A 25,869-nucleotide genomic window follows, 5' to 3' on the forward strand; every position below is an offset into this window, starting at 1 on the left:
AAAACTAGATAAAGGTGTGTCTTTCGAGTTCAGACAAAAGCACCTGCATACCTGATAACAAGCAGGGGTTATACTGAACATAATATTTTGTCTCAATTAGAAAATGGCAAAACATACTTTTTATTTCAAAGGAATTTTGGAGATTGAGATGCTTTGAATGATTTGAATTTATACACACTATAATAATTCTTATTAATTATGCTGTCCAATTTTGTATTTTTTTTATTTTTGAAAAAAATTCTGATGCAAGATATATGTTCTTTTTCAATAAATTGTATCATCAGTTTTGAATTGCCTATAGTAGAGCTCATTTTTATTGATTTGGCAGAGGTTGGGTAATCAACTCTTTCAATTCAAGATTCAGCCTCTTAATTACGTTTACACAGTAATTGCTGATACATTATACAGTAGAGCTTGTTAGCACTGCAAAATGATAATCACATATAGTGAAAGAATTTTCTATTCATGATCTGTATCAAATTTGTGTCTTCCCTTTTTTTTTTTCCACACCTTTAATTTGCATGTTCTTAGAGTTTGTTCTTTCTCAATCAAAGAGTATCTGTATTAGTACTTTTCTTTACTCCACATACAGTATACTACAAGGATAGCTATCCCTCTCTCTTAATCTCTCCCATTCTAGGTGTATAGGTGTTTTGATTTTACTATCTTAGATCTTTGTCGCGACGCTGGGGGACTTCACCAATTATAAGTTATCCAGGTGACTTGTGCTTTCTTCTGAGCTTTTAGAAATTCTAATTGGAAGAACTCAGATCCCGGCATATTTCTCAGTTAAGAGGATTGAGTCAAATTCCGGCTCCTTTCGAAATTGTCATAGGCATGTCTGGTTCGCCGAAAAAGCACATAACTTGAAACTAGACCTACCAATGAAATGCAGCCCCATGCTATGAAGGTCTTCAAGTAGCATTCCCTACCCATGCATACCATTTCTTTCCCTAACAGGGTCTCCAGGAAGCTGGTGCTTCCTGCATTGGAATCATACACTATAGCTGCAAGAAGACCATAGAGGAGTGACCCGATGGGAATGTTGGTGATGAGGATGTTGTGGTTGACTCCAGCACTATTTGGCCCAAATAGCTCAGATGTTACTGACACTGCTGCTGAAAATACAAAGCCAGAACTTAGTGCAACCATGGCTGTGCAAGCACGCAACGCTGCCTCACTGCCTGATGCAACCAGCAAAAAGAAAGCAATTGGCGTTGGCACAAGAGCAACTGCTAACCACCCAGTCCTCGCAAAGTACACCTTGCTGCATTGGTAAACTTTTAATCCTTAGTTTTTGCAGCTTAATAAGTATTGTTTGAAAGTAAAGCCAAATTTCTGTAATGCATAAATGCTGACTATGATTGACATGATCAACAAGAAGGTCTATCAAATAAGGACAGTAAACCTTTAAAAACACAAACAAACTTTGCTGGCCTTTGTTAAGGATGTAATGGCCTTGAGACTAATTCTCCATAAAAGAATGATCTCAAGTTCTATAATTACCTTTATGTTCATCTAAAGAGCATATATACCTAGAATTCATTTATTCACTATTATGAATCAGTTTTGTGCATGACAAGTAATTAGTTTTCACAGTAAATACATACTCACGCAGGAAATCCGGAGCAGCCGAGAGCAAGCGACCAAAGAATGAGCACGAAGAGTACAGGGTGATGAGTGAACTGAGTTTCGAATAGTATCCAAGTGATTGTGCAATCTGTCCTAGATTATTACTATAAACCAGCCCTATGGTTGCTCCACAGAAATATGCAAAATAATATAGCCAAAAATCTACTTTACGCACTAGCACTCGGGCTGGGTGCTCTTCACCAAGCATAGTTAACCTGTCGTTCTCGATTACCCTCTCAAAACAACTGAAGCACTTCTGTTTCTCTGTCATGCCATAGGAATTATCATTTGAGCCATTACTGTTTTCAATTTCAATCAGTTCTCTAACAAGCTCTAGATCATCAGTGTCAACCAGATTGAATCTCGAATCATCAGAGTGGAAACTTGTGTCAATGATACGCCTAGCCCAGTTCCTTGCACAAACAATTCCAGGCAAGCACAAGGGAAGTGCTAATAGAAGAAAAGCACCTCCAAGAAGGATACCTGCTGTCCATGCAACAGAGGATAGTGAATTCAGGAGGAGAAGATATAGGCCAGTGATAATGGCTAGAATGTTGAGGATTAGAAAAATGAAGGAGTCACGGCGGTTGGCTTCAGTGGGGAGTTGCTGAGGAGGTGGTTGGTTAAGTACAGGGAATAGTGCCAGACCAGACACAAACAGAGGGAGGACTGCATTTAAAAGGAGATAAATAGAATTAGCATCAGGGTCTATTGCATTGGCAATAAGAGTATAGATGGCAGCAGTAACTCCATTGAAACTGATGGTGAGTGACAATGCTAATGCTCTGTTGGCTGTGAAGTTTCTTATGCATAGAACATAGCATACTGTGTTGAACCAGCAAATGCTGCATCCAGCAATTAAGCATAGCAGAAATACCTGCCAAAACACAGTTGATTCCTGTTAGTAGAAACCAACAGCCTATTTACAATACAGTTCAAATATTGTTGACAGTCAACCAAAGTCATTAAGATACAGACTCAAAATTTTGTTGGAAAGAAACTATTTTTCATATTTTATTTAGGACAAGTTTACAATTTCCAAAGTTTGGTTTACAACTTCACATTGTTTCTTTGTAGTTTATGCAATACACGGTCAACAGTTTTCTCAAAAAAAAAAAAAAGAGTTATGAATAAAATTTTTATAAAATATATGTAGAATATAATAAATTTTCATGTCATATCACAAATTATTATCAATTTAGATTTAGTTATGATTTAAAAAAAGTTTAAATTATTTGGTTTACTTGAGTTTCGAACCGAACCAAGCTGAGAATTTCAAAGAGAGAAAGGAATGAAGGTTGGCCATCTCAATCACTAACAATTTTAGTTTTTATGGTAGGTTAGTGTTACTATTGATGAAAAGGGCAAGGTGCGGCAATAGGAGCATTTAATGGCATGGATAAGGATAGATGTCTGTATTATCACTGCCGTGCATTGAATTCATTTAATATTGTATTTGATCCTTAGAGACTAAGCAAATGTTTCATAGGCCAAAGAAATAAATATAAAAAATATTGAAACAAATAGTATTTCCTGATAATTAGTTTTTTTTTTTTTTTTTATCTGTAATTTTTCAACTGAAGTGTGGCATTTAGGTATTTGTTTTCTTTACAGAACAAAGTCATGTGCTTGTCAGCTGAAGTATGCAATGTAGAAACTGAGTGAAACGTACAGATAAGAACGGTAGGTAGGTTTTAAGAATACAGATCTAAAATATGAATAGAATAAACTGTCCCACTAGCATTATAAACATTTTAGATTATATATATTATATGCATTTCAGCCACTCCTTAGAGATAAAATTTCTTGTTGAATCAATGATTAATATTTTAGGCCTAAAAAAAAAAAAAAAAAAAAAAAAAAAAAAAAAAAAAACAAACTTAATTATACAGTAAAAAATTCCACTAATCAAATTAACTTTTTCTTTTTCTTATCATTATTACTTGGTATCAACTTCTGCAACGTATATTATGTTTCTTTCACTAACCAGTTTGGTTAACCAACTATGAATAAACATTTCAGTATGTTTGTTGTTGAGATGCTTAGATTAGAAGATAGATCATTCCCAAATTTCTCCAACAAGATTCACTTGTTTCCCTAGAAAGTAGGAAAGAAACAAGACAATAGAATTTTCTTTTTTTTTTTTTTTTTTTTTGAAGGGCCAAAAACAGAAAAACATGAACTGACCAATATTTCAGGGGAAAAAAAAAAAAAAAGAAAGAAAGAGAAAATGAACTTAAGAGAGGGAAGCCTAACTAATAATGTTTCACCACATGCATAAGTCAAACACAAAAAGGAAAAAAAAAATATTTAAAAAAAAAAACAAGAAAATGAAAGATTAGAGAGGACTAACCAGAAAATAGGGCAAAGAGATTATTCCGGCAATGACAAGCCATTGAAGGCCATATCCAAAGAGTCCCATGAAAGCAGCCATAAGCAAAACAACCCATAAAGGAAAATGAATAAGAGACAAACCAGAACACCAACCAAAAGCCTTTCCCAAATCAGAAGCCATAGCCAAGTAGTTCAGTTGAACCTGAGAAATCCCAAGAACAGATTTTAAGGTTGAGGAATAAGAAGAGAAATCAAAATTTGTCCCTGTAAATGCTTGTATCCATGTTGTTGCTACTAGTATCATCCATTTTCTTGATTGCCCTACCATTTGGCTTTGTAAGATGAAGTATCCAAAAAAAAAAAAAGAGATTAATCAAATTTCCAAACCAAAACAAAAACTGTTTTGGAAGAGAAATTTGAAGGGAGAGAGAGAGGGACGGGGTTTATGATACTTATAGGAGGCTTTAACTTTTAAGTCACCCCTGTATCTTTAGCAACGACTAAATTTTTGGGGTCAGATTACTATTTATGATATATGATGGTGAGTGTTTCCATTTTCAAAAATATATCTTTTCTTTGAAATTTTGGAGCTTTTAGAGGTTGGTGTTCTGTCTTTTGCCTTTCATAGATTAGACAGATAATATTTAAGCTAATTAAATATACAAGAAGAAAAATATTTGGAGTGGTGTTGCTGGGATGGATAACAGACTCAGTTAATTATAAAAATTACTATAATAAATTGATAAATTTGAAATAATTACTAACTAATAATGCTAAAATTAAAAAATTTATATAAATAAATTTTAAAGAAACAAGAAACTAAACAACGTGAATTTCAGACTCCTCATGTGATCCTAAAACAAATGAATTTTATAGGCCAGGCCACCAACTTGCCGCCTTAGACGCAAATGAATTATATATTAGTTAGTGTATACCAACCTGCCTACCTAAGAAGTTGAAATACAGACTCAGAGCATCCCCACTTGGATTAAAGAAATAGGCTTAATTGACTCATATCAATTATTGTCTCTTTAATTAAAAGCTTAATATTCAACATATAAATAAAAAAATTTAATTTCAACAAAATTTATATTAATTAAACCAAAATTTTTAATTTATGATTGCTACTGTAAAATTTATTTATACTATAATACCAAGCCAAAAATAGTAAACAGTTTTCTTCCATTTGCATCTACTTTCCCAAGTTGAGCTCGTCTTTGATGACTTGATGAAGAGGCTCAAAGAACAAACTATACCAAAAGCATTGACAGCCCAAATGATCATTACAAGTGAGAAGAAATTAAGGTGCTATCTTCCTTTCCATCAGGTGGCTTAGATCGGTAAGCAATGTCTGGTCAACAACCTTTTCTCATCCAACAAGAAGTGGCTTCTCCAAAGATAATAGTATTACATTAATGAAACACATGCAAGAATAGTTTTACATTGTAAAAACAAAATACAAAAAACAAAATACAAACAACCAAATAGCCCAAGATTCACATTTTCTTCACCCTGGTACAACATATCGCTATCTCAAAGGTGAATTAAAGGTGAAACTTGTCACAAGTATACAGTATCCTTAACCCAGCATTTTCTCATCAGAAGACAATAGTCATGAATGTTTCCTTTCCCATTTCCCTTCGCGTCTTCCATCCCTTTCTCTTCGCTCCATTACTTGCCTCGACTTGCTCCCTCTAGACCCGTGCCTTTGAGCAGACCCAAATCCACCTGGTTGTCCATCAAATGCAGAGATTAAATCTGGATCCCCTACACTACCTGTATCGCCTGAGTCCTTACTTCCATCAAAATTTTCTTCGTAATTGCTGCCACATTCATCAATGCGATCACGGGATTGGAGAATTGTTGGTGGCGGACCTGAAAATGGTCGAGACCCAGATAACACAACAGCTGGCATGGCCATTGATGAACTAGTTGTAGAAATTTCAGCCTGCAGGTTGCTACTATTGCTTCTCGTACTCCCTTCATTAATTGATCTTCCATTTTCCCTCTCGCGATACCTTTCCCGAAGCCTGCAGATATTTTGATTAAACCAAAGACACTATTATGCATACTTCATACCACTGCCAGTAGAGAGTGTATATTCTATATCAGAAGGCGCACCTCTTGGCTGCTAAAAGTTTAGTTGTCTTAATAAGAGAAGTATAATGAGCCTTTTTTTTTTTCCCATTGCCCCACTACATAACTAGTTTGAGATGGAGATGCTTCTAAAACTCAGCATAGCAATCAAGGTAAATAAAAAAGGTTTCTCCACATTTTGCACTAGTGCACAGACTATTCAGATGATAAATATTTCAGCAGTAGTGAGTTAAATAAAAACAGATTCCCTGACAAGATTATTGATGCAAAAATTATATAAGAACCATTTTTTGCGAGCAAAGACTGGCTCAACGTGATACGTATACTTTCACATTTCACTTCTCTTTCCTAATTTAATAATTTTGACATTGAAAACCTCCAAAAAGGTGAGATTATTGATGCAAAAATTATATAAGAACCATTACTTTCAAGCAAAGACTGGCTCAACACAATACCTATATTTCACATTTGGCCCTCAATTTTAAAAAATTTAACTCTCCTTTCTAATTTAATACTTTCAACATTGAAAACCTCCAAAAAGGGGGATAGAAAGCCAGATGACATGAAATGATAAAGTCAATTGGCAGGCTTTCTTGATTTGAAACTGAACCAACCAATACAAACCCGTCCAAATGACCCAAATTGACCTAATAGCCACCTCTACTTTCAGGCTGAACACAAAGGAATTTCTCAAATTTTACCTATTTCTATATAATTGCTTGTTTAATCATAGCACCATCATTTCCGACAGGAAAGTAAGGTAGAACAGAGGAACTAACAGGCTTGCACTATATTTCGGTCCATGTTCCTTTCCTTTTTCTTCTTATTCTCTTGCTTCACCAAAAATACAGCTCAATTATTGGTCTAAGTTCTTAAAGAATTGTGTGCAAGAAATTATTGTTTCTTTTAAATTCTATCATTTCATTGTTAGCTGCTGGTCATTTTATATTGACTCCACTGGAACTACACACTGAAGCTAATTAATCCATCCTTCATGAAATCGTTTGTACCTGCTATGAGTAGATGAAGAAAAGTCCCGCCGTGATGATCTTAGTCCAGATTCAGCCTGCTCCACTTCACGCTGAAGTTCTCTCTACATGAAAATGCATACTTGTATTATGCAAACCATTGCAAAAGGCAATAATTCAATGCATTATAGGGTTCTTAAATTCAACTAAAGATGCCTAGTACATTCAAATTAAGCATTGTTTCTGGAAGAACCAATAGAAATAAAGTTGAAGTGTGATGAATAGGGATTTGACAATCCAGCATAAACACATAGTACACATTATAGGAAGACTTTGATGGCGAATTGCTCAAGGAAAACTGGCATAAATCTAATAGTTTGCCAATGGCATCGTCCCTATTCAGTTCAGACCAATCCACAGGCCCAGCCCACAAGAAATCTGGCTTGAATGAGGATTTTTTCCAAAACCAAACTAACTGAGGCACACTTCCAAAGGACACTGGCTTAGGTCTGCATTTACTCAAGGCCAACCCCACAAATTAAATACCATTATCTTACATATTTTTTATTGATATGAGCTAGACTTGGTCAAAGATTAACAGTCTAGCCACCTTGGCATAGATATTAACTTGATCAAAGCAGATATTTGAAACAATGGATTCATATAGCCGACCACAACTAGTTTGAGACTAAGGCTTGGTTGTTGTAGTCTAGCCACTTAAGCCCAGGCTGAAGTTGAGAAATCCCAGTCTGAATTGTGAAAAGATCTTTATATAGTAGAACAAATGCAATATATATATGTATGTATGCACACAAACACACACAAAAAGATACTTGCTAAAAAACAAGGAGACAGCTAAAATGAAAGGAGAGAAGCTTGGATAAAAGAGAGAGAAACATACGCTTTCCCCAGGATAGATGGTTGACAATATTAGTACTGCTACTGCTACCACAAAATGGAAAGACAGTTTTATTTGTCTTGGTAGATGTGACAATAGTTCCTTCGATGAAATACATATGTATTTATAGCGGATGTACTGAAAACTGAACAATTAATAGTCAAGTGCATGCTTTAGAAGTATCTCTAACCAAAAACTTAGGTGTTGTAAGGGCATTGGGTCAAATCTTGCACAAGCCAAACTGAAAAAGTTAAAAAAACCTAGGTAGTAGCATTGCATTAACACATTCATCCACTCAGCAGGCTCTCCAAGACCCCAACCAAATAGAGATAATGATGAAAAAAAAAAAAACCAACCACCACATAATGGAGATTGAAAGTAGCCTTCTTATTATTATAAAATTTAGGGCAACAAACCAGTTCACTCAGGATAATAGGACATCATGGTCCTTTTATCATAGTCAAACATGATGGAGAACCAATAGAATTGAAAATCCCAAAGCCAGTAGGATCACAGAATTGGGAAGGAGTCTTACCTGTGTTTGCCTCTCCTTCTCCATATCAAGATTGTGACGGAGTTCCCTAGTTTTTGCACGCTCAAGCTCCAACAACCGTTGTCTCTCAATCTCCTTTTCTGCTTCAGCTGTTCTTTCTCTGCAGACATAGAGTGACAGTTATACAAACAACTGTCTCTTAACAGCCACTCATAACATCCAGTTGATAACAATTTAGAAACACAAGTAGAACCTATCAAGTTCTCGCAGAAGTTCCTCTTCTCGTAAAGTGGCCTCTTCCAGATATTTCTGGCGGGCACGTCTCATGAGTTGCTTCTTTTGTCTGCGGGCTATAATTTCTTCTTGGAGTTTGGATTTATCTCTGAGAAGAAAAGTAAACCACAAGATAATAATAGACCAACAATTTAGCCTATACCTTTCTGCAAATTAGGAAACAGATGAAAGCAATATGGGAGAATTTCATTATATAAAGGCTAGATGATTGTTGAATTCAATAATTGCTTGAGCAAGAGGAATTCAGTATGATACAGAGAAACAGGGAGCAAATTAAGGTATACTTGAACTACTAATTTTTGACAGGTAATATGATGGTATTGCACTATGCAAAAGAAAAGCATGGGAAAGAAAGGTACCAAAGGTTTTAGATACATATAAACTGATATTTTACTTCAATGAAGAAAAATAAAGCATATGCTTATTGTTGGGGTGATATCAGACAGCTTTGTTGCATGTGCTTACCAATCCCAGGAACAGAAAAAGATTTCATTGAAATTATTCATCTGGAAATTTCTTGAAAAGCTAATCATAGGTTATTTCTATCTTATGGCTCATGGAAAAAATGATTTTAGAATCCAAAATGAAACAACAACCAGAAGAATGCTTGTTCCACCATCTATGCATCTTGTATTCGACCGCTTTTATATTTTTTCTTATAAGCATTTTGAACAAACAAACTTGCCAATGCTACACAGCTTTTGAAAAGGATAGTAGCTACATATTTCTGTATTTTCTGTCCCTTGCATTAAGTTTCATTTATTGCAAAATTACAGCTGAAAGTAGAAGATGGTACATACAAAGAATGAATCCGATCCTTGATTTCCTGAAGACGGCTATCATGCTTTGCAGAAGCTGAACAAGAAGTAGGAACAAAAAAGCTAAATTCCTGATGTAGGTATTTCAAACTGCCAATGATAAAAGGACAACTATTCTAGAGATGGTAATTCTTACCAGTGACCCCACCGATTTGCCTCTCTTTCTTGGTGCCTCTTGTCGATTCTTCCCCAGCATTTTCTTTTTCAAGAATGTCCAATTCAATTTCAGCCTCCTCAAGTTCCTGCAACATGTTCAGGCATATTCAAGTCCATCAACTTTGTTGGAAGGTAAAAAATATCATAACTTGTGATCAGATGCACTTACTATTGCCTCTTCGTCAACTTTTTGGGAGAAAATCTCAAAGTATGAATGAACGGAAGTTAGATTGGCAAGGACCTGTTATCAAATTAAGCGACAAATGATTAGCAGTTAATAAAAACTCCTGAACCTGCCATTTACAAAGAATAAAGAAGGAATTACAGTTTTACCCAGAGCAACCACTCAACTTTGCTATCATTTTTAATAATTTTTTTTCTCACCTGAAGAACTGCTTCACGGGTGCTTCCCAACTCCGAGTCAACTTGTTTTGAAGAATTTGAACAGAGAACTTCTTTCAGGGCCTTACAAAATAGTGTGGTTCAGTAAATTATAAATTGCTAACAAAAATGATGTTATAAATGCAAGAAAACAGATTGCACAACAAAGCTTCAACATAATTTTGCATTCATGCAAGTTTATGTGTGTGTGCAGAAGTGCTCTCAAACTGTTATGCCATAGCTGGAAATGTGAAATGCCTTCAGTGTAGTTCTCGGACAAACCTCTTTAGCCTCATCCCCCTCATTTCTCAATCTACACAAGACTTCACAGGCATTTTTCTCCAAATCACCAACACTGCGTCCTACAAAATAAAGAACAAAATATAAATATATCTATATATATATATATATATATATATATATATATATATATATATATATATATATATATATATATATATATATCTAGGTCACTTCAAACCTTCAACATTTTTTTTTTTTTTTTGGCAATATACAAAGTAACAAAGGACTATACCCGATCTAGAAACTTTTATGGTCTCAATATTTCTCCAAACTTCTTCAGGTATCAAAGAAATGTCTTCAGCAGGAGAGTACAGACAGGCTCCAGCAACAAGTGCTAAAGAGAGCTGTAGTATTGTACCCTCACATGTTGGATGGATAACCTTTCCCAAAACATGAAGAACAGTATCAATAGCAGCAAGAAAAGATTGTAACTGGTGCCGAGCAGCATATGGGATGTAACTTATCAGAAGTGCCATAGCATTAATTCTTAAAGGTAAAAATGGATCAGATGATGCCAGCAAAACCACCCGATCCCATGTACTTGAAACCAGAAGTGAAAGAAAAGGCTCAGGTACTGAATGAACTAAGCTTGGTGAAAGCAAGTTATTGCAAAATGCAGAAGACTGCAGGACTATTCCATTTACATCTTGGCCGACCAGTTTACCTAAATGCTTAAGAGCTATGAAGCGTTGTTCAGGCTCCAAATGACCAAGCAATGTAACAAATAGATCAGTGAGAGGCCCATCACTCTCATGAAGGCTATGGATGCCTCTAACAAATAACATTGACAACCATTTATCAGATTGCAAACGCCAGGCAATTTTTGGTGCACTGCATGAAAATGTTTTTATTGCACCACAAATTGTATCAATGACATTATCCAGCTGAAAACAATAGGGTACTCCAAGTAGACAATCAAGCATTAGAGATGCCACTTCCCAGCAATGGTTTTCTTGGAGCTTCATAATGATTTCAGCTAGACTCTCCAGACCAATCCTACAATGAACTGGAAACTCTTCTGCAGATTTAGATGGGAAAGAACTTTCATTGCCATCCTCTTCAACATTTTGAAATTGGGGTGCCATTGAAGCTAACCATCTTGAGTACATACAACACTGAGCCGATAAAATAGTTAGTTTCTTTGCCAAACGATGATGAAGATTCCAACAAAGCTCAATAGTTGGATTAAGCTTGGTGAGGATATTTTCCAAGCCTTTACAGAAGTCTTCTATTTCCTCTGCAGATAAATGAGGATCTTTTTTCTGTGAGGTTATACCATCAAAATTGTTACTTTCCATCTGCTCATAATTATTTAGTTGAGAAGAATTATGGCAGACATCACTGAGAAACCATGAATGCATCTCCAAGCTATTGTCAGGAAGTGATCCTGTATTGATATCAGAAAAGCAGGACAACTGAAGTGGGAGAACACCAAAGACTCTTAAAGTATGAACCAACAAAGCTTTGCAGCTCTCCAGGGCAGTCTGAAATGCACTGAGGTAGTCATGGAAGGAACTGGTTGGCTCAAAAGAAGCAAAATCAGCCCACAAAGTTAAGGAATCTAGTATTTCTCTTTTACGTTGAAAGGATAAATCCACAAAGACAGAAGCCAGTACAAAAATTGTCAATCCTCTGTTATAGTTGTTCTCTGCAGGCACATCTCCATTTTTATTTTTCTCTCTAATATCAACAAAAAGCTCATCAAAGCACAGGGACTCAAAATTAAGACATGACTCGTCAACAATTTTTTTTTCCTCATCAGATACCTTACACAGTGAATATGATATGAGTGGCTTCAACAAGCGCATTACAGAATCAAGAAATGGGACATCACAGTATGAGGCTCTACACAGACACACCAATACTTGCACCACTCTAGGCATCTCTGGCACCATAGCATCCATGTGTTCAATAACAATGGCTTCGAGAATATAAAGAATGATTGCTTTGGCATTCTTTGCAACATAACCTTTCAAATGATCAGAACCATTTTGAGAAGCAACTTGATTGTTTTGAAGAAATTGCCAAGAGCACAAATCAGAAAACCAACACAAGATATCAGGTATAGTGCTGGAAGACAGAGATCGCAGCTGCAATCCAACAGCCTCCAAAATGTGCTCCCCAAAAGCTTCAAATTGATTTTTCAAATTCGGAAATAACTTATTGAGATCAGGATAGATAGCATGAAAAGATTGATCTCCATCTTGTTGGTCAGAAATTTCGAGACCTTTATGAATTGGAAAATCCTGCTTGACCCCTAATTGTTCAATCTTTACATCTTCTTGTTTATGGTTGACAACATTATCTGCTGCTACAAGCTCATCAGTAAATATGGAGAGTAAACATGTCAGTTGTGACAGATCTGTAGCAAGGAAAAGCCTATCCTTTATATACTGTTTTGCATTTCTAGATACTGCCATCCAACCAAGAAATCTAACAAGGGGATAAGAACTCTGAGAAAATTTAGATATTCTCTGCACCCAGGCTGAAGGTGGAATCAAGCTTCCACACCGAAATCTGTTGTTGATATTGAAAGCAAGGTCTGACCCTTCACCACCACTTGAAGCAATTACCAATCTCTGAAGCATCGTCCAGCGCCGCTGTACACCATGCATCTTTTCTGCATCCAACTGCAAATTGCCTTCTTTGAACTGATAATAAAATGAGGTTAACATTGCACTAAGGTACTCTGCAGATCCTAATATAATATCAATCACTTCTTCAGGAGCACAGTATAACTTTGTTGCTGAGTGCAACAAAAAAACAAGACAATGCATAAGAATTTCATGCATGGAGTGTTGCTCTTTTTTCAACCGCCGAATCAGAAAATTGCAAAGCAGAGCTTGATTTTGTCGAACCAAGGTAATAGCATCAGCAGATTGTACATCGGGAGAAGACAAGTTTATGACTTGCCCATCAATTTCCTCAGGCTGGTAGGGAACACATTCCTCATCTGAGGTGGTTCTCAGAAACTTCCTGTCTAATTCAGCAGCCTCAAGCAGCAAATGAAGAACAACTTTGTCTCTTTTCTTCTCAAGAAGACCTAATGTTTCCAAATCAAAGCTATTCCTTTTAGTAGTATTTTCCAGTTCTGGAACTTCATATATTTTTGTTCTTTTAGTGTCACTATTACTCATGGAGCTTGCTAATTTTGGACTGGATCCGAAAGACATCATGAAAAAGGGATTCACATAGCACTCTGCTGCCAAGAGCAAAGCATCTATTGATGCATCATGACCTTCAACAGCTATATCATTCTGTGAGTGCAAATCAAAAGCCAGGCGTCGAAATTCAGAAGCTCTAAGTTCACAGTCACGATAGTTTATGAGTTGAAAGAAGTCTGCTTGCAAGTTGAAATGTTCGGCAGTAACTCCAGCATCTAATATTAAGCCATTTGGAAACAGGTGACTACATTTCTCCTCGATTACATGTCTTAATTCTGAGTTTGTGTCCTTACAATTGGTATCCAAGGTATGTTCATTGGGACTGCAGGAAACATTTGTCAGTACTATGGTTCGTAGTTCTGTTGGAGCAAAAAGAAGACTGACATCTTCTAATATATCCATCTTCGCACCATTATCAGGAATATCCACTTTCCCATCTGCATCATCTTGGCTATTTGGTTTTGAAGAAGCGCCTGGATAGCGAATAACAGAAGGATGGGACACAGCACTTAAAGCTTCATGCTCAAAATTTTTAGAACTAGGAGATTTGCACAGGTCAATTTCAGGAGGCAGTTGCATGTGAGGCTCCAATATGGAGAGAAGTACACTGTAGAAAAAACGGTAAAAATCTGTTACTAACTCGGTGTAAGATAAAAATGTAAGCAGCATGAGAACCAATACTATGTTTCTAATGCTTCTAATGATCAGTGGGTTAAATTTTTGTTTATGTTTTCTTGCTTCAAGTTGCAAAGTTACATAAACATCCAAACATACGCAAACTATTTTTTACTGTTGTTTTCTGAGGGTTTCTTAGAAAAGTATAGAATTGATGAAGAAAACACAGTCAAGTTATCATAAAGGTATGTAATACCTAGGAGCAACTGATCCACGCCTCCATTCAGATTCTAGGGAAGAAAGGACCGCTGGCTTTTGGACAGCTGTACGGATAACATTTAGAGAAATTAGACAAGTTTGTTCCTGCTTTTCCATAAAAGTGAAAGAAACTTCGCCAAATGCTATGGTGCTCCTCAGCGCATAGATGGCAGGATCAAGAAAAGGCTCTAACATCTCCAGAAGAAAGAGAATTTTGTGCTTAACTTCCTGAAAGTTTAACAATAAAGAAAGGTAAAACAGCCACATCTAATAACAGATAGTTATATAACAACTTGCATCTGGTAATAAAAAATATCAGTAAACATAGGGACATGTGATCATAAATCTAAAACAGCCAACAATTCCAACAAACAGTGGCATTCATGCAATATCTAAATGATACAGCATTTTAAAAAGTACCTTTCCCAAAGATAGCGGCATCTAAATCCCAAGGTACTATAAAACAAAAAAAATGCAAAAACCAAAACATAAGACAGTACCTTATACTTTCCCAATATATCATCCATGTGGCCAGACAAAGCCAGCACAATGTATTTGAGTGCAGCACGTGCACGAGCTGGGGAATGGCGAGCACCCTGATAATCATAGTAGAACAACATTAAGATGTTTAATCACTGTTTAAAGAAAGTTGTTAGCTGAAAATGATGAAACAAATACAGATGCAAGAATGACCAACCCTAACTTATTTCCTCGTCTCTCATTTTTCTTTGTCTCCAAATTCTATTAGCACTAGTTTGTCCTGGAAAATTTTCATTTTTATAGGAATCTTTATGAAAGAGATGTGATGAAATCATTTTCCTTCTTGCTTTATTGGAATCTTTCCCTAGGGTAGGTACGAGGATTTTATCTTCAGATTCTCCAAGTAATCTTTTTTGCAAAATCTTTCTAACATTATGCTACTTTTTAAGCAATAATTAATCGTTCACTTGGCAAATAAAAATTAGAAAACAAGAGTGCTGCGAAAGGAAAAGGCTGGTTTTTGCATGCACTTTTTCAAAATGTGTCAAAGAGAATGCTCATGCATCATAAGCATGGTGAACCTCAGTCTCACTTGTTTTACATTACAAAGAGGATTAGACAGTTTAGGATCATTTTTTTTAAGTATTTTTTTAAGGAACATTGAGTATGTCTAAAATTTAGGACTTCTGTTTTTCAGAAGGGTGGCATGATAGACAAAAAATTAACTCATAAAATTAAAATAGGATAGATGAATGGAGGAAAGTTATATGGTGTGATAGGAAGATATCTAAAAAAGAGACAGGCAAGTTCTACAGAATAGCAGTAAGACTAGCAATCTTGTATGGGAGTGAATGTTGGGTCAAATGCCTTGACAGTGGAAGGTGTAAACAGGAAAAAAGGTACACCTAGAACCACAAAGAGGGAAGTCATCTCAAAAGATTGACTGCTTCTTTCCATTAGTGCAGGCTTAGCCATAAGCAGAGTGGAACAGAAACAAAGAATCCATATAGCCAACCCAAACTAGCTTGGAATTGAAGCTTAGATGTTGTTGCTTCCTTAAACTAGAGAGTTGCTAAAGTTCTTTGATTTTTACAATCCTTTGGAGCCTTTGGATGGAGAATAATACATACATTTTCAACCCCAAAGACTTTTTTCTTATAATTAAGTGTCGGACAAATGGCAATTTTAGCATTACAATGAGTCACACTTGAAGAGCTTTCAAAAGAGAGTCTTTAATAGCTGGTTAGCGTTTAGCCAGATTTGAGGCCATTACATTAATCTATTTTTTATGTGTTTCCTCGTAGTTGTGCATCAACCTTCACAAAATTATATCTTATCCTCCATGTCATAATTTCCTCTCTTTTGTTCTCAACTAAAACTCTTCTTTTAGTTAAAATAAAAAATAATAATTAAAGAAAAAATATTACAGATTTTCAATACTTAAATATCCACAACCAACTTAGAGGTATCTTAATACATCACATGAATTGAGTGAGTTACCAAATGAACTGTTCTGCACAGAAGAAGAGACCTATAAAACTCTACCTCCAAATTCGCTTGTTATGTGTTGTAAAAATGGCAAATCTCGTGCTACTTTTTATCACAGTATAAGGTGGTTTAGGCCTTCTTTCATCTGTCTACTGACCTTTTTAAAGAAAATTTGGAGATGTTTTATTATTCTGAAATGAAGAGGAATTGGAGCTAGAAAAGATGCTAAATTCCTTTGTCATTGCACCTTCTTTGGTGCAATATAGAGTTTTTGGATAAAGAGGAGTGCTCGCATTTTTTCAAGGGCCAAGTTATGCGTTTTAATTATAAAAGGGTATACAAAGTGCACATTTTCAAATCCAAAGGTTCATATTTCCCCGGGTTCAAAAACTGCATTTCAACCAAAAATAAAGCAATCAAAGTTCAGTAACACAATCATGTCTTCTTCCTTCATCTATAGCCAGAATATAATCACTAAATAGAATGCGTTAACACACACCTGAATTGTGCCCAGAAGGTCCTCTAGAAGCTCCACAGTTAGATCAACCTACATCAGAATCAGCCCAAAGTACAGAAATTAATAAATAAATATATACAATGTGGATAGAGATATAGAGAGACATTAAAGCAAATAAAGTAAGAAACTGATAACAAAAGAGCAGACCACTAGTGCACCACCAACCTTTGCAATGACTTGAGCCATCCAAGGTGCTAGCACGCTGGAACATAAATCAATCAGAACACATGCAGCTTTAGCCTGTAAAAGAGGATTATAACAGTAAGTTTCTACATGAGAAAATCAGATTAGTTATGAAAGGGGTTTTTGTAAATTGACAAGGACATCGACAGCAATATACAGGGCTGAGCAGAAAATGGTAAAACCAACAGTTCAGTTTTGTCAGTTTTCAAAAAAAATTCAGTTTGGTTTCAATTTAAATAGAAAAAATTGAAATTTTTTTCAGTTCAGTTCAGTTTTTTTATATAAAACCGAAAAACCTAAAAACCCTAAAAATCAAACTGATTTAACCAAAAAAACTAAGTCAACACCAAACTGAACTGGTTTGGTTTAGTTTGATTTATGAACAGTTCAGTTCAGTTCGGTTCTCCTTGTACAAAAATTTCGATTTATTTGATTTCCTCTGGTTCGGTTCAGTTTGAAATGAGCCGAATGCTCATCCCTAGCTATATTACCCCAACAGTGCTTTTTAATCATTTTTATGCCATTTGAACCATCCAAATCCGATGCAACCATTTCATGTCAAATGGCCAACACCTTTGGAGAGAGGATAAAACAACTTTAAAGACTCAACTCTCAAAGGCCAAATTGTTTACAGATGTAGTCACTTTGATGAAGCAACAAGTTACAGGCTGAGTTGTGTCTTCCATTCTCATGTTTGTGCAAGCGGGAGGTTTTGGAGGTAGGTACACGCTGACACATATTATTCCCACCTTGTAAAAAATAAATACCCATATTACAAATTCTTTCCCCTTCTTTAGGGGAAAAAAAATGCTAGGCATCACAGAGAAAATATAAGATATGCAATGCTAGGACATTAAAACCAGACTGCAAAAAACGAACATGTGATGGCGAATAGGATGATAAATAGCCAGCAAAGGCATGAAGAAGAGGACGGTATGTTGCTGAACAAGACATAGCCACAATCTGCAATTATAACCACCATTGTTAGCAAAATATAGTCTTAAAAGCAGTTTTCAACAAGTATATAGCTCAGGTATATTAAAGGGAAATTTAATAAAAAAAATATATAGAACCAACGTAACTTGAGATAGGGCTTGTTGTACAAAAGGCTGTTTCCATTGAGCAAAGGTATCATCAACATGTTCGCCCAGGATGCTAATAGAAGGACGAAGTGCTGCAGAAAGAGGAAAAAATACACATTAAATACATTCATCAAAGCTATCTGAAGAAATTTGGGTCTGTAATTGTTATGTTTTTGAAAATGCTTAATGTGCCTCCACTAAAAGGAACATTTTGGGTTAACGAGCCTCTTACAGGTGCAAAGCTTGTTGACTTAATTGACACCAATTAGTTTAGAAGAATAAACAGATGGCTATTTGATATAGCATAAGACAAACAAAAGAAAAGGTATATTCAAATTTACATCACTTGTAGAACTTGATTGCACGACTCTGTAACTGTTCATATGATTTAACTACCATCATGCCAACAGTTGGGTACAATGTCATCCACATTGACAGTATGTGTAATTGGTCAACGTTTTTGCCTTTCTAAGAGCGAAAGAAGTTCAATGAAAAGGGACCCAAGGGGTACAAACAAAGCAAATTTTCATGTCGGTCTACTTATGTTTTGATAATTTCATTCCTAAAATGAAAATTTCAATATGAATAGCTATAGAAGTATTACTGATTTGTATCCTATCAACTAGGATTAACAATAAAAAACACAAGGTGAAACAAGTAAATTCAATAAACAGTAACTAATTAAATAAAAAGTCGAGGCAATTCAGAACTCCATTGGTAAGCTAGAAGTTATAGTCTCAATCTCTTGGGAAGTTCAATAAGGCATCAATTTTATATATTATTTAAGAGTGCACATGAAATATTAAATCCTAGAACGAAAATTAGAAGCTAAGTTATCTCATAGTTGATACTTGACCTGGCAGCAATGCTTGCACAAGTGGTAAAGCAGACCAAAATTCAGATGCACTCTCTGCCAATTTGCGACAAAGCAAAGGCTGCAAAAGATAAAAAGATAGAAAGTAAATCGATGGATAAAGATGGCAGTAACAGAATGGACATCAGAGAAAAGGTGCTTAAGGAGTGTAATATCCCTAATACTGTAATCAACCTGAGACGCACAAGCATAAAGAACATGTAAAATGCCTTCTTCCACAGCCCCTATATCCAAGACATTTAAAATGCTAGTGTCCCAATGATCATCAGGTATTTGAAATTCTTCTCCAAGAAAGCTCGAGTAATCAACTAGAGGAACAGGATTTGATAATTCAAATTTCGATGTCTCATCTAAAGCCAATGTAACTTCACTGGCAGCGGTCGATGGTTCTTGCACTGCAACGGTCTCTATAAGCTTGTACAGGATCCTAGAAGCCTAGCACACAGGATCACTCAGCAATTAGAAACATAGAATCCCAAATCGAGAATCGGTTGCTAAAGTAAAAGTTAGGATAGATTGGTCCATTACAATTCTGCAGACAGCACCCAAATCAGATTCTTTATATGCCTTCCTTAACAACACAAAAATTGCATCTGGGCGGAACACCATGGAACTGGAAGTTGATGAAATAAATGGTGGCATGCTTCTTGATCTTCTTGGCTGCACATGAAAAAAGCTGTTTACTTGCACCATTGTCCATTCAAAAATTAGAAAAAAGTAAGTTAAACAAATAAAGTTGCCTAGGTGATGCTTAATACAAGAGTGTCAAAAAGAATAATTACAAGATTATCCAAAAAAGAAAGTTAGAAAAGAGACAAAGCAACACCGTGAATAATCAAAAGTAAACGCTAATCCAATGTTTAATGCTATTGACTCTAATAGAAACATTTCTAGCAGTCAAAAATGCAACCATTCTTGTACATGTAAATCCAAAAAAATAAATAAATAAATAAATATGAGCCAAAGAAGCAATAACATCAAGAGAACTGAAACACTACCTCAAAGTTAGAAGAAACAGTTAAGGAAGACGAAGGCTGACTGTTCTTAGGAACTTCAGAGTCGGAGATACTGGCTGAAGATTTTGCAGCTTCTCTGTAAATATCAACACAATATTAGCTGTCTAATTAAAATAAATTAATATAAGAAGCATGGTACAGGGGATGAAAAGAAGATTTAATTCAAACTTTAAATATCCTACAGTCATAATGAAACTGAAGTCCAATTCTTTAGAGTAATTCTGTATACAGGCACCACCAAAAGGGGAATAAAGCCAAAATGATACTGAATAACCCAGAATTTACTAATCTTCACCAAAAATATTACTAGAAGAATGCAGGATATAAGTCACAGGAACTCAACAATGAAAAGGACGTTTCAGTCTATCACCAAAAAAATAATTAAGGATATTTCTTTTCCGATGCCAAGATTTTCTAGCCAATCAACATAGGACTAATCACAATTCATTTTCTTTCAGTAGTGATAAAAAAAAAAAAACAAAAATCTATACACCTACAAAGACAATATACAAGAAGAAAGACCAACAAAAGCGCAGATGAGCATCAATTTTAAAGATATTGACTTACAGAAAGAAAAAAAAAAAAAAGAAAAGGCTCAAAAAAATGCAACTGTGAAAGTAAAAAAAAACATAGGAACTTCAGACTGCAATGTAACCATTTACAAGGGTAATTTCCATTTCCCAAGAACAGCATTTCAACAGCAATCCTCTAGGAAGGGGGTGTGAATTTATTCCCATGTTTTTAAAGACCTTTTCGACTTAAGTCCGGTAGCTTGCCATAACTCTAGGGAATATGAGTCGTGCCTACACTAACAAACACTTATCAGGGAGACCCCGAAAAAAAAACAGTGAATCTTCCTTATTCAATAGAAGCTATACTCAGAAAATCACAATAAAATAAGACCAATAAGATATTTGCTACGGTAAGGTGCAGCAAAAGGCAAGGGCTTCTGTCTGGTATATAGTTCTTTAAAAGGTGAATGCAAATAACTAATTAGGTTTTATCTCCTGATTTGGTATACTATACATCACACGCATAGCAAGTCTCATTCCCAAGTGTCTTCACTATTGTGAGGTGGCTTGAACCAAATAACTGTTTGTTGGACAGGAGAAATTGTGCATGTCCAAAAACTTTGATGAGATTCATTGAGTTCGGCACCACCTAGACACTTGATCATAGTCAGACTAGCACTGACCACATAAAATGATGAGCCTGGTCTGCCTATTTCTACCCATTGCTAGAGCTCTCTGAGGAGTCCAATGTCGACAATCTCTGTAAATGAGCAGAGAGAATAAAGGAAGATAAAAATATCCTTAAGCCTCTCATTAAGGAATACCTGCCAAAAAGGTCGAATGTCTTCCCATCCTCACCTTCTCCAATGCTTTCCGTTGATCAACAACCAACCTCAGTTCTTTATAGTTCTTCAGTACCCAAAGGAAGGAGTAACCTTCTGTCTGGAGGGGAAAAGTAAAAAGGATGGAGGAATCCGGGGCTTATTGGTTTACGGTTGTGATTTCTTGGTTTACGGTTGTGATTTCTGGGTTTACAGTTGTGGAAAAGGCATTTCTGCTTGCTTTGCAGTTGTGACTTCTTGGTTTTTTCATGTTGTACTTTGGAGGCTTTCATAGGAGTCTCTTTAAGTGCTATGCAGTATGTTTGCAGGACTCTACTTTTTTTTTTAAATTGCTTCGTTTTAATACCTTTTTTTGAGCATTGTTAGGTTAAGAGGATATCTTATATTCCAGACAGTGTTTTTCTTCCTTTCTCCCTCAAAATTTCTTTTCATATAAAAAAATGAGATATTTAGCAACCTTATCTTACCCTTTCTCTCACCAAAATTAAAACCAAGTCACATTTTTTTCTTTTCCAATTAATTTGTTCAAGTGATTTCTATCAGATTTTCCTTCTCTTTCAAAAATTTTCAAACTAACAAGAATCCACATTATGACATCATTTTTAAGCATCCAGGGAGAGAGACAGAATTTTGATTTATGACCAGGAATTACTTTCACAAAGTCTAACAAAGGCATGGAAATATGATGAGACGCAAGAAAATGATTCAATTAAGATCTGCAGAATATTCACACAACTTTTTGTCTGCAGAAATTTTTCTCCTGAATCCATAACCAATCAGAAACCCAATCGAACAGAGTCAGTTATAATTGCACACCCAACTCCTTCAAACCTATACTTGGATTATTTTAAAAAGATGGATGCTAGAGAAGGGATGAGTGAAAGGCAGAAAAAAGAGGATCCTGTAAGTATTCAAATTAGCAATGTAATAACAAAAGCTTAGAAATCACATTCTTGTGTCAAAGTTGTGAAAACCTGGTGCCCAGATCAGCCATAAAGATATTCAGCACCTTAACCAACCTTTCATTCACAAGGTGAAGTATTGGGTACAAAGGACCCACAAGCATAGCAAGAAAACACAAGTTCTGCTCAGCACCATCTGAGAAGCTGCTTAGTTCTGCCTGAACAGTTGAATGGAAGCAAATCAACAATGCAGTACACCTTAAATGAAATTAAAAGTAAAAAGGGAGAAGAAATAAGAAATAGAGGTCCTTAAGTGACATGAGATAACATATCATATACCTCAAGTTGGGGAAGGAAGACTAGCAGTCGGTTTGTCATGTCTTGAAGCAACTATAAACGATGGACATCAGAAGGCAAAGAAGTACGATAACAAAAGAAAAAACATAAGCACTAGAGATGAAAAAAATAAAGTGACGACATAGTCCACCTGAAGATGCATATCATGAGCATCTTGCTTGTGCGATATAATGTATGGCAACAAGTGATTAACAACCGGTTGAAACTCTGGTTCAAGACCAGTCACAGAAACCCCAATCAGCTGCAACACAATAACAATGGAAACAACTTCAGCTCTATCAAAGCAGAGTCCCAATAGAACTATTGTTGGTGTCTCAGGAAAAGAACAGGGAAGTGACCAAAAACTATTAAGATATTATTTTATGCAAAGTCACCAATACATAAAATGATAGAGATCATAGGTTCCAAAATAAAATGGCAGTATCCCTCACTGTGCTTCTTCCTAGCACATCCTTCCGCTTAGCACATAAGTGATGTATATTGCATGCCATAAAACGTCCAATGGCTGACAGCCTAAAACATGAGTATTTGGATTTGCAAAGTAAATTATAATGAACCTCTGATGTGATGCTACATCAAGGCATAAATCTAACTCCAAAGCAGATACCATACTCAAAATTTTCACATACCTGAACGAAAAAAATGGCTATGGGACTTCCACGTAAGCAAGATATTCGCACGTAGCGGCATGGAGTATAGTTCATAGGGTATGTCATATCACGACGAGGTGCTTCACAGCGTGGACGAACTTTTACAAATGTCTCTGGCTGATCACAGAGAAAAGGGGGAAAAGGTCAATGAAATGTAACCAACCATGAAGTTTAATCAGTACAAAGCAGATGCTGTGCAAAACACCATCTCATTAGCATCCATGACTTAATAAAGCCACCATTACCTACCATTGAAAATACAGCAATGACGGTGTCTTATATATAAGTATTTGCATATTTCTTTTTAGAAGATTTCATATAAAAAGTAAGTTACAAAATTCATGGCAGATTACATTTTCTTAATAAGGGAACTTTTATTGAAGAAATAAATATTATTATTACCATATATTTCCAATTCCAATCATGATTTATTAGCAATGACCAGGATCACGATTGCATAAAACAGAGGAGATTATTCATCAATTGCAGCCACTACAAACTTTTTTTAATTTTGGACTATCATATTGCATCCAATTCTCATATTTGCGATACTTGCATAAAGTGATACAATTTTAATGCTTCCAATTAAGTTTAACTCTCTTTTTCAAACTGAAGGAGAAATAGTGTTTGGATAGTCCATTGCAAGTAGAATATCTCTAGCATTAGATTTGAAACATTAGCTTTGTTTTAAATTTGAGTCTTATCAGAATCTCACAACTCGATTCAATTTTCATCCTAAACGATTCACATCTTATAGGATCGGAATTGAACATGAATCTTACGATTCATGCGATTCGAATCTTACAATTCGAGTTAATTATCATGCCCAACGATCCTCTTAACCAACAAAACAAGTGGAAAAAATCAATTTAGAGGAAAAAGAGCAAGAAAATATAGTTATGGTAGAAGATGAAGATGATGAAGGGCTTGAATTTGGAAGATAATGAATGAATATGGATTTCGATAGGAAATTCAATGGCTTGACAGTTTTACTTCATTTTTATTTTAAAATTTTAACTTCATAGTTTGATATTTTGAACTTGACAACTACATAAGTCATTAGGTTCTCTTTCACCTTGTGTTTAGTACATGATTCGGATTGAAATTATATAAATACATTATTTATTATTAAATTTTTAGTATCTTTTGATAAAATTAGTAGAAATATATCCATAAATATATATGTATTTATTTTTAATCAATTTTGAAAAGTTATACTGAATCTTATGATTCAACCGATTCTCGATTCTTGATTCTAAAAATGAAAAATTTGATTCTCAATTCGATTCTTAATTTGAAAACTATATTTGACTAACAACAAAGTTCTTTCAAGTTTACCTAATATAGTGTGTCTTATATATTTAGAATTAGCTAATCATAGAAGTTATCATAATATGTGTGTGTGTGTGTGTGTGTCTGTGAAAAATATTAATGCAATTAATGATATTATGAGAGAGCAGTCCGCTACTGTTCTCATTTAAAAAAGTTAAAAAAAAAAAAAAAAGGAACTAGATATTGAAGAGGTACTAATAGCAGCTGCTCGGTTGTTACTTAATAGTAAAGGCTGTAAAAGCAGTGATTCAAAGTTTATTCTGCAACACTCCTTAAGAAAAATGGCAGCTTAAATGCCATTCACTTTCTTTCTTCTAAACTCCATGGTCAAAGGCATCACCCAACATCTCCCAAGCTGAAGGGTACAAGAAAGAGACTAAAATTCTTATTCCAACCAGCAGTAATTTAGTAATCTTCTTCAATATGCAGTTCTGTTTCCAATTGGTTCAGCACAATTATAGACACTCGCTTTGTAAATTTGAGTGCAAACTTCAAAAATTAATCATCTAGCAGCAAACTCTTCTGGTACTAAACTGTTTTTGCTATTGTACAGACCAATTTTGACAGTTTACAATTCACAATCACAAAACGAAAAATTAAAATGAATTGGAACTTCAATTTTAAAGACCAATAACTAACCTTAAAACGCAAACCAACAGATATTTCCCACTCAAGTACTGACTTGTTATATATCCGTATATGCGACAGCAAGCAAGGTTCCTGCAATCAAGAAAATCATAGCACAGAACTTCATTCACACTTAAAACTTCTACGTGAGAATTTCTCCTTTCCTTCTACTAATTATTAGAATTTCCTTTGAATCCATATAAAGTTTCGACTCCAGCAAATTCAAAGCATAAAATGAATAGTATTAATAACAGATAAATATATGAAATACATACGTCGAGTTCAAGGAGGATCCACTCCTTGGTGTTGGTGCCAGTGGACCAGTGAGAGCGGAGGTCGTTGTCGAGGACATGAGAGGCTTTCTGAGATGGAGATTCTCTTGACATTCCTTTCACTTTGTAGCTTAGTGGTTTCACTCTTGGCTCCAACTCTATCTCCATCTTTCTATACACTGTTAGGGTTCAAATTGCAGAAAAAACTTTGTCTATCGCCTGAAACTAAAATTACAGGAGAAGGAGAAGAGATTGAAGCGCTTGTTTCTGATCAAAATGGCTGCAACTCTCCCTTTTAATTTAATCGGGCTAAATAAAGCGCTC

The 25,869-nt window shown here is 35.4% G+C and overlaps 2 protein-coding genes across 7 annotated transcripts; both read right to left on the reverse strand.

Annotated features, from left to right (window-relative positions):
- Positions 1–444: 444 nt before the first annotated feature.
- LOC105632527 (protein NUCLEAR FUSION DEFECTIVE 4) lies at positions 445–4,803 on the reverse strand. Its single transcript, XM_012214922.4, has 3 exons — positions 3,986–4,803; positions 1,611–2,509; positions 445–1,267 (listed from the first exon to the last, which is right to left on the reverse strand). The coding sequence occupies exons 1-3, from the start codon at positions 4,292–4,294 to the stop codon at positions 790–792; spliced, it is 1,686 nt and encodes a 561-aa protein (XP_012070312.1). The 5' UTR covers positions 4,295–4,803; the 3' UTR covers positions 445–789.
- A 551-nt stretch (positions 4,804–5,354) lies between these two features.
- LOC105632528 (uncharacterized) lies at positions 5,355–25,862 on the reverse strand. Of its 6 annotated transcripts, none has more exons than XM_012214923.4 (26): positions 25,549–25,859; positions 25,286–25,366; positions 23,294–23,431; positions 22,795–22,905; positions 22,647–22,697; positions 22,425–22,525; positions 20,034–20,127; positions 19,564–19,695; positions 19,210–19,470; positions 19,018–19,096; positions 18,162–18,253; positions 17,959–18,042; positions 17,062–17,136; positions 16,879–16,926; positions 14,912–15,007; positions 14,410–14,639; positions 10,607–14,145; positions 10,354–10,433; positions 10,075–10,155; positions 9,860–9,931; positions 9,671–9,776; positions 9,517–9,571; positions 8,676–8,804; positions 8,465–8,582; positions 7,074–7,156; positions 5,355–5,996 (listed from the first exon to the last, which is right to left on the reverse strand). In XM_012214923.4, exons 1-26 carry the CDS (start codon positions 25,711–25,713, stop codon positions 5,579–5,581), a joined length of 6,519 nt encoding a protein of 2,172 aa, XP_012070313.1. In that variant the 5' UTR covers positions 25,714–25,859; the 3' UTR covers positions 5,355–5,578. The 6 variants fall into 6 exon arrangements, 5 of the variants coding, with proteins under 5 accessions (XP_012070313.1, XP_089574142.1, XP_020534388.1 ...); XR_016319592.1 differs by lacking the exon at positions 5,355–5,996 and adding an exon at positions 7,933–8,074 and having other exon boundaries at positions 25,549–25,862; XM_089718016.1 differs by lacking the exons at positions 25,286–25,366; positions 25,549–25,859 and adding an exon at positions 23,096–23,177 and having other exon boundaries at positions 23,294–23,411.
- Between the last annotated feature and the right edge of the window lie 7 nt (positions 25,863–25,869).

The sequence above is a fragment of the Jatropha curcas genome, chromosome 2 (genome assembly GCF_041381405.1).
Source record: "Jatropha curcas cultivar XTBG-Jc1 chromosome 2, XTBG_Jcur_1.0, whole genome shotgun sequence".
Lineage (NCBI taxonomy): Eukaryota > Viridiplantae > Streptophyta > Magnoliopsida > Malpighiales > Euphorbiaceae > Jatropha > Jatropha curcas.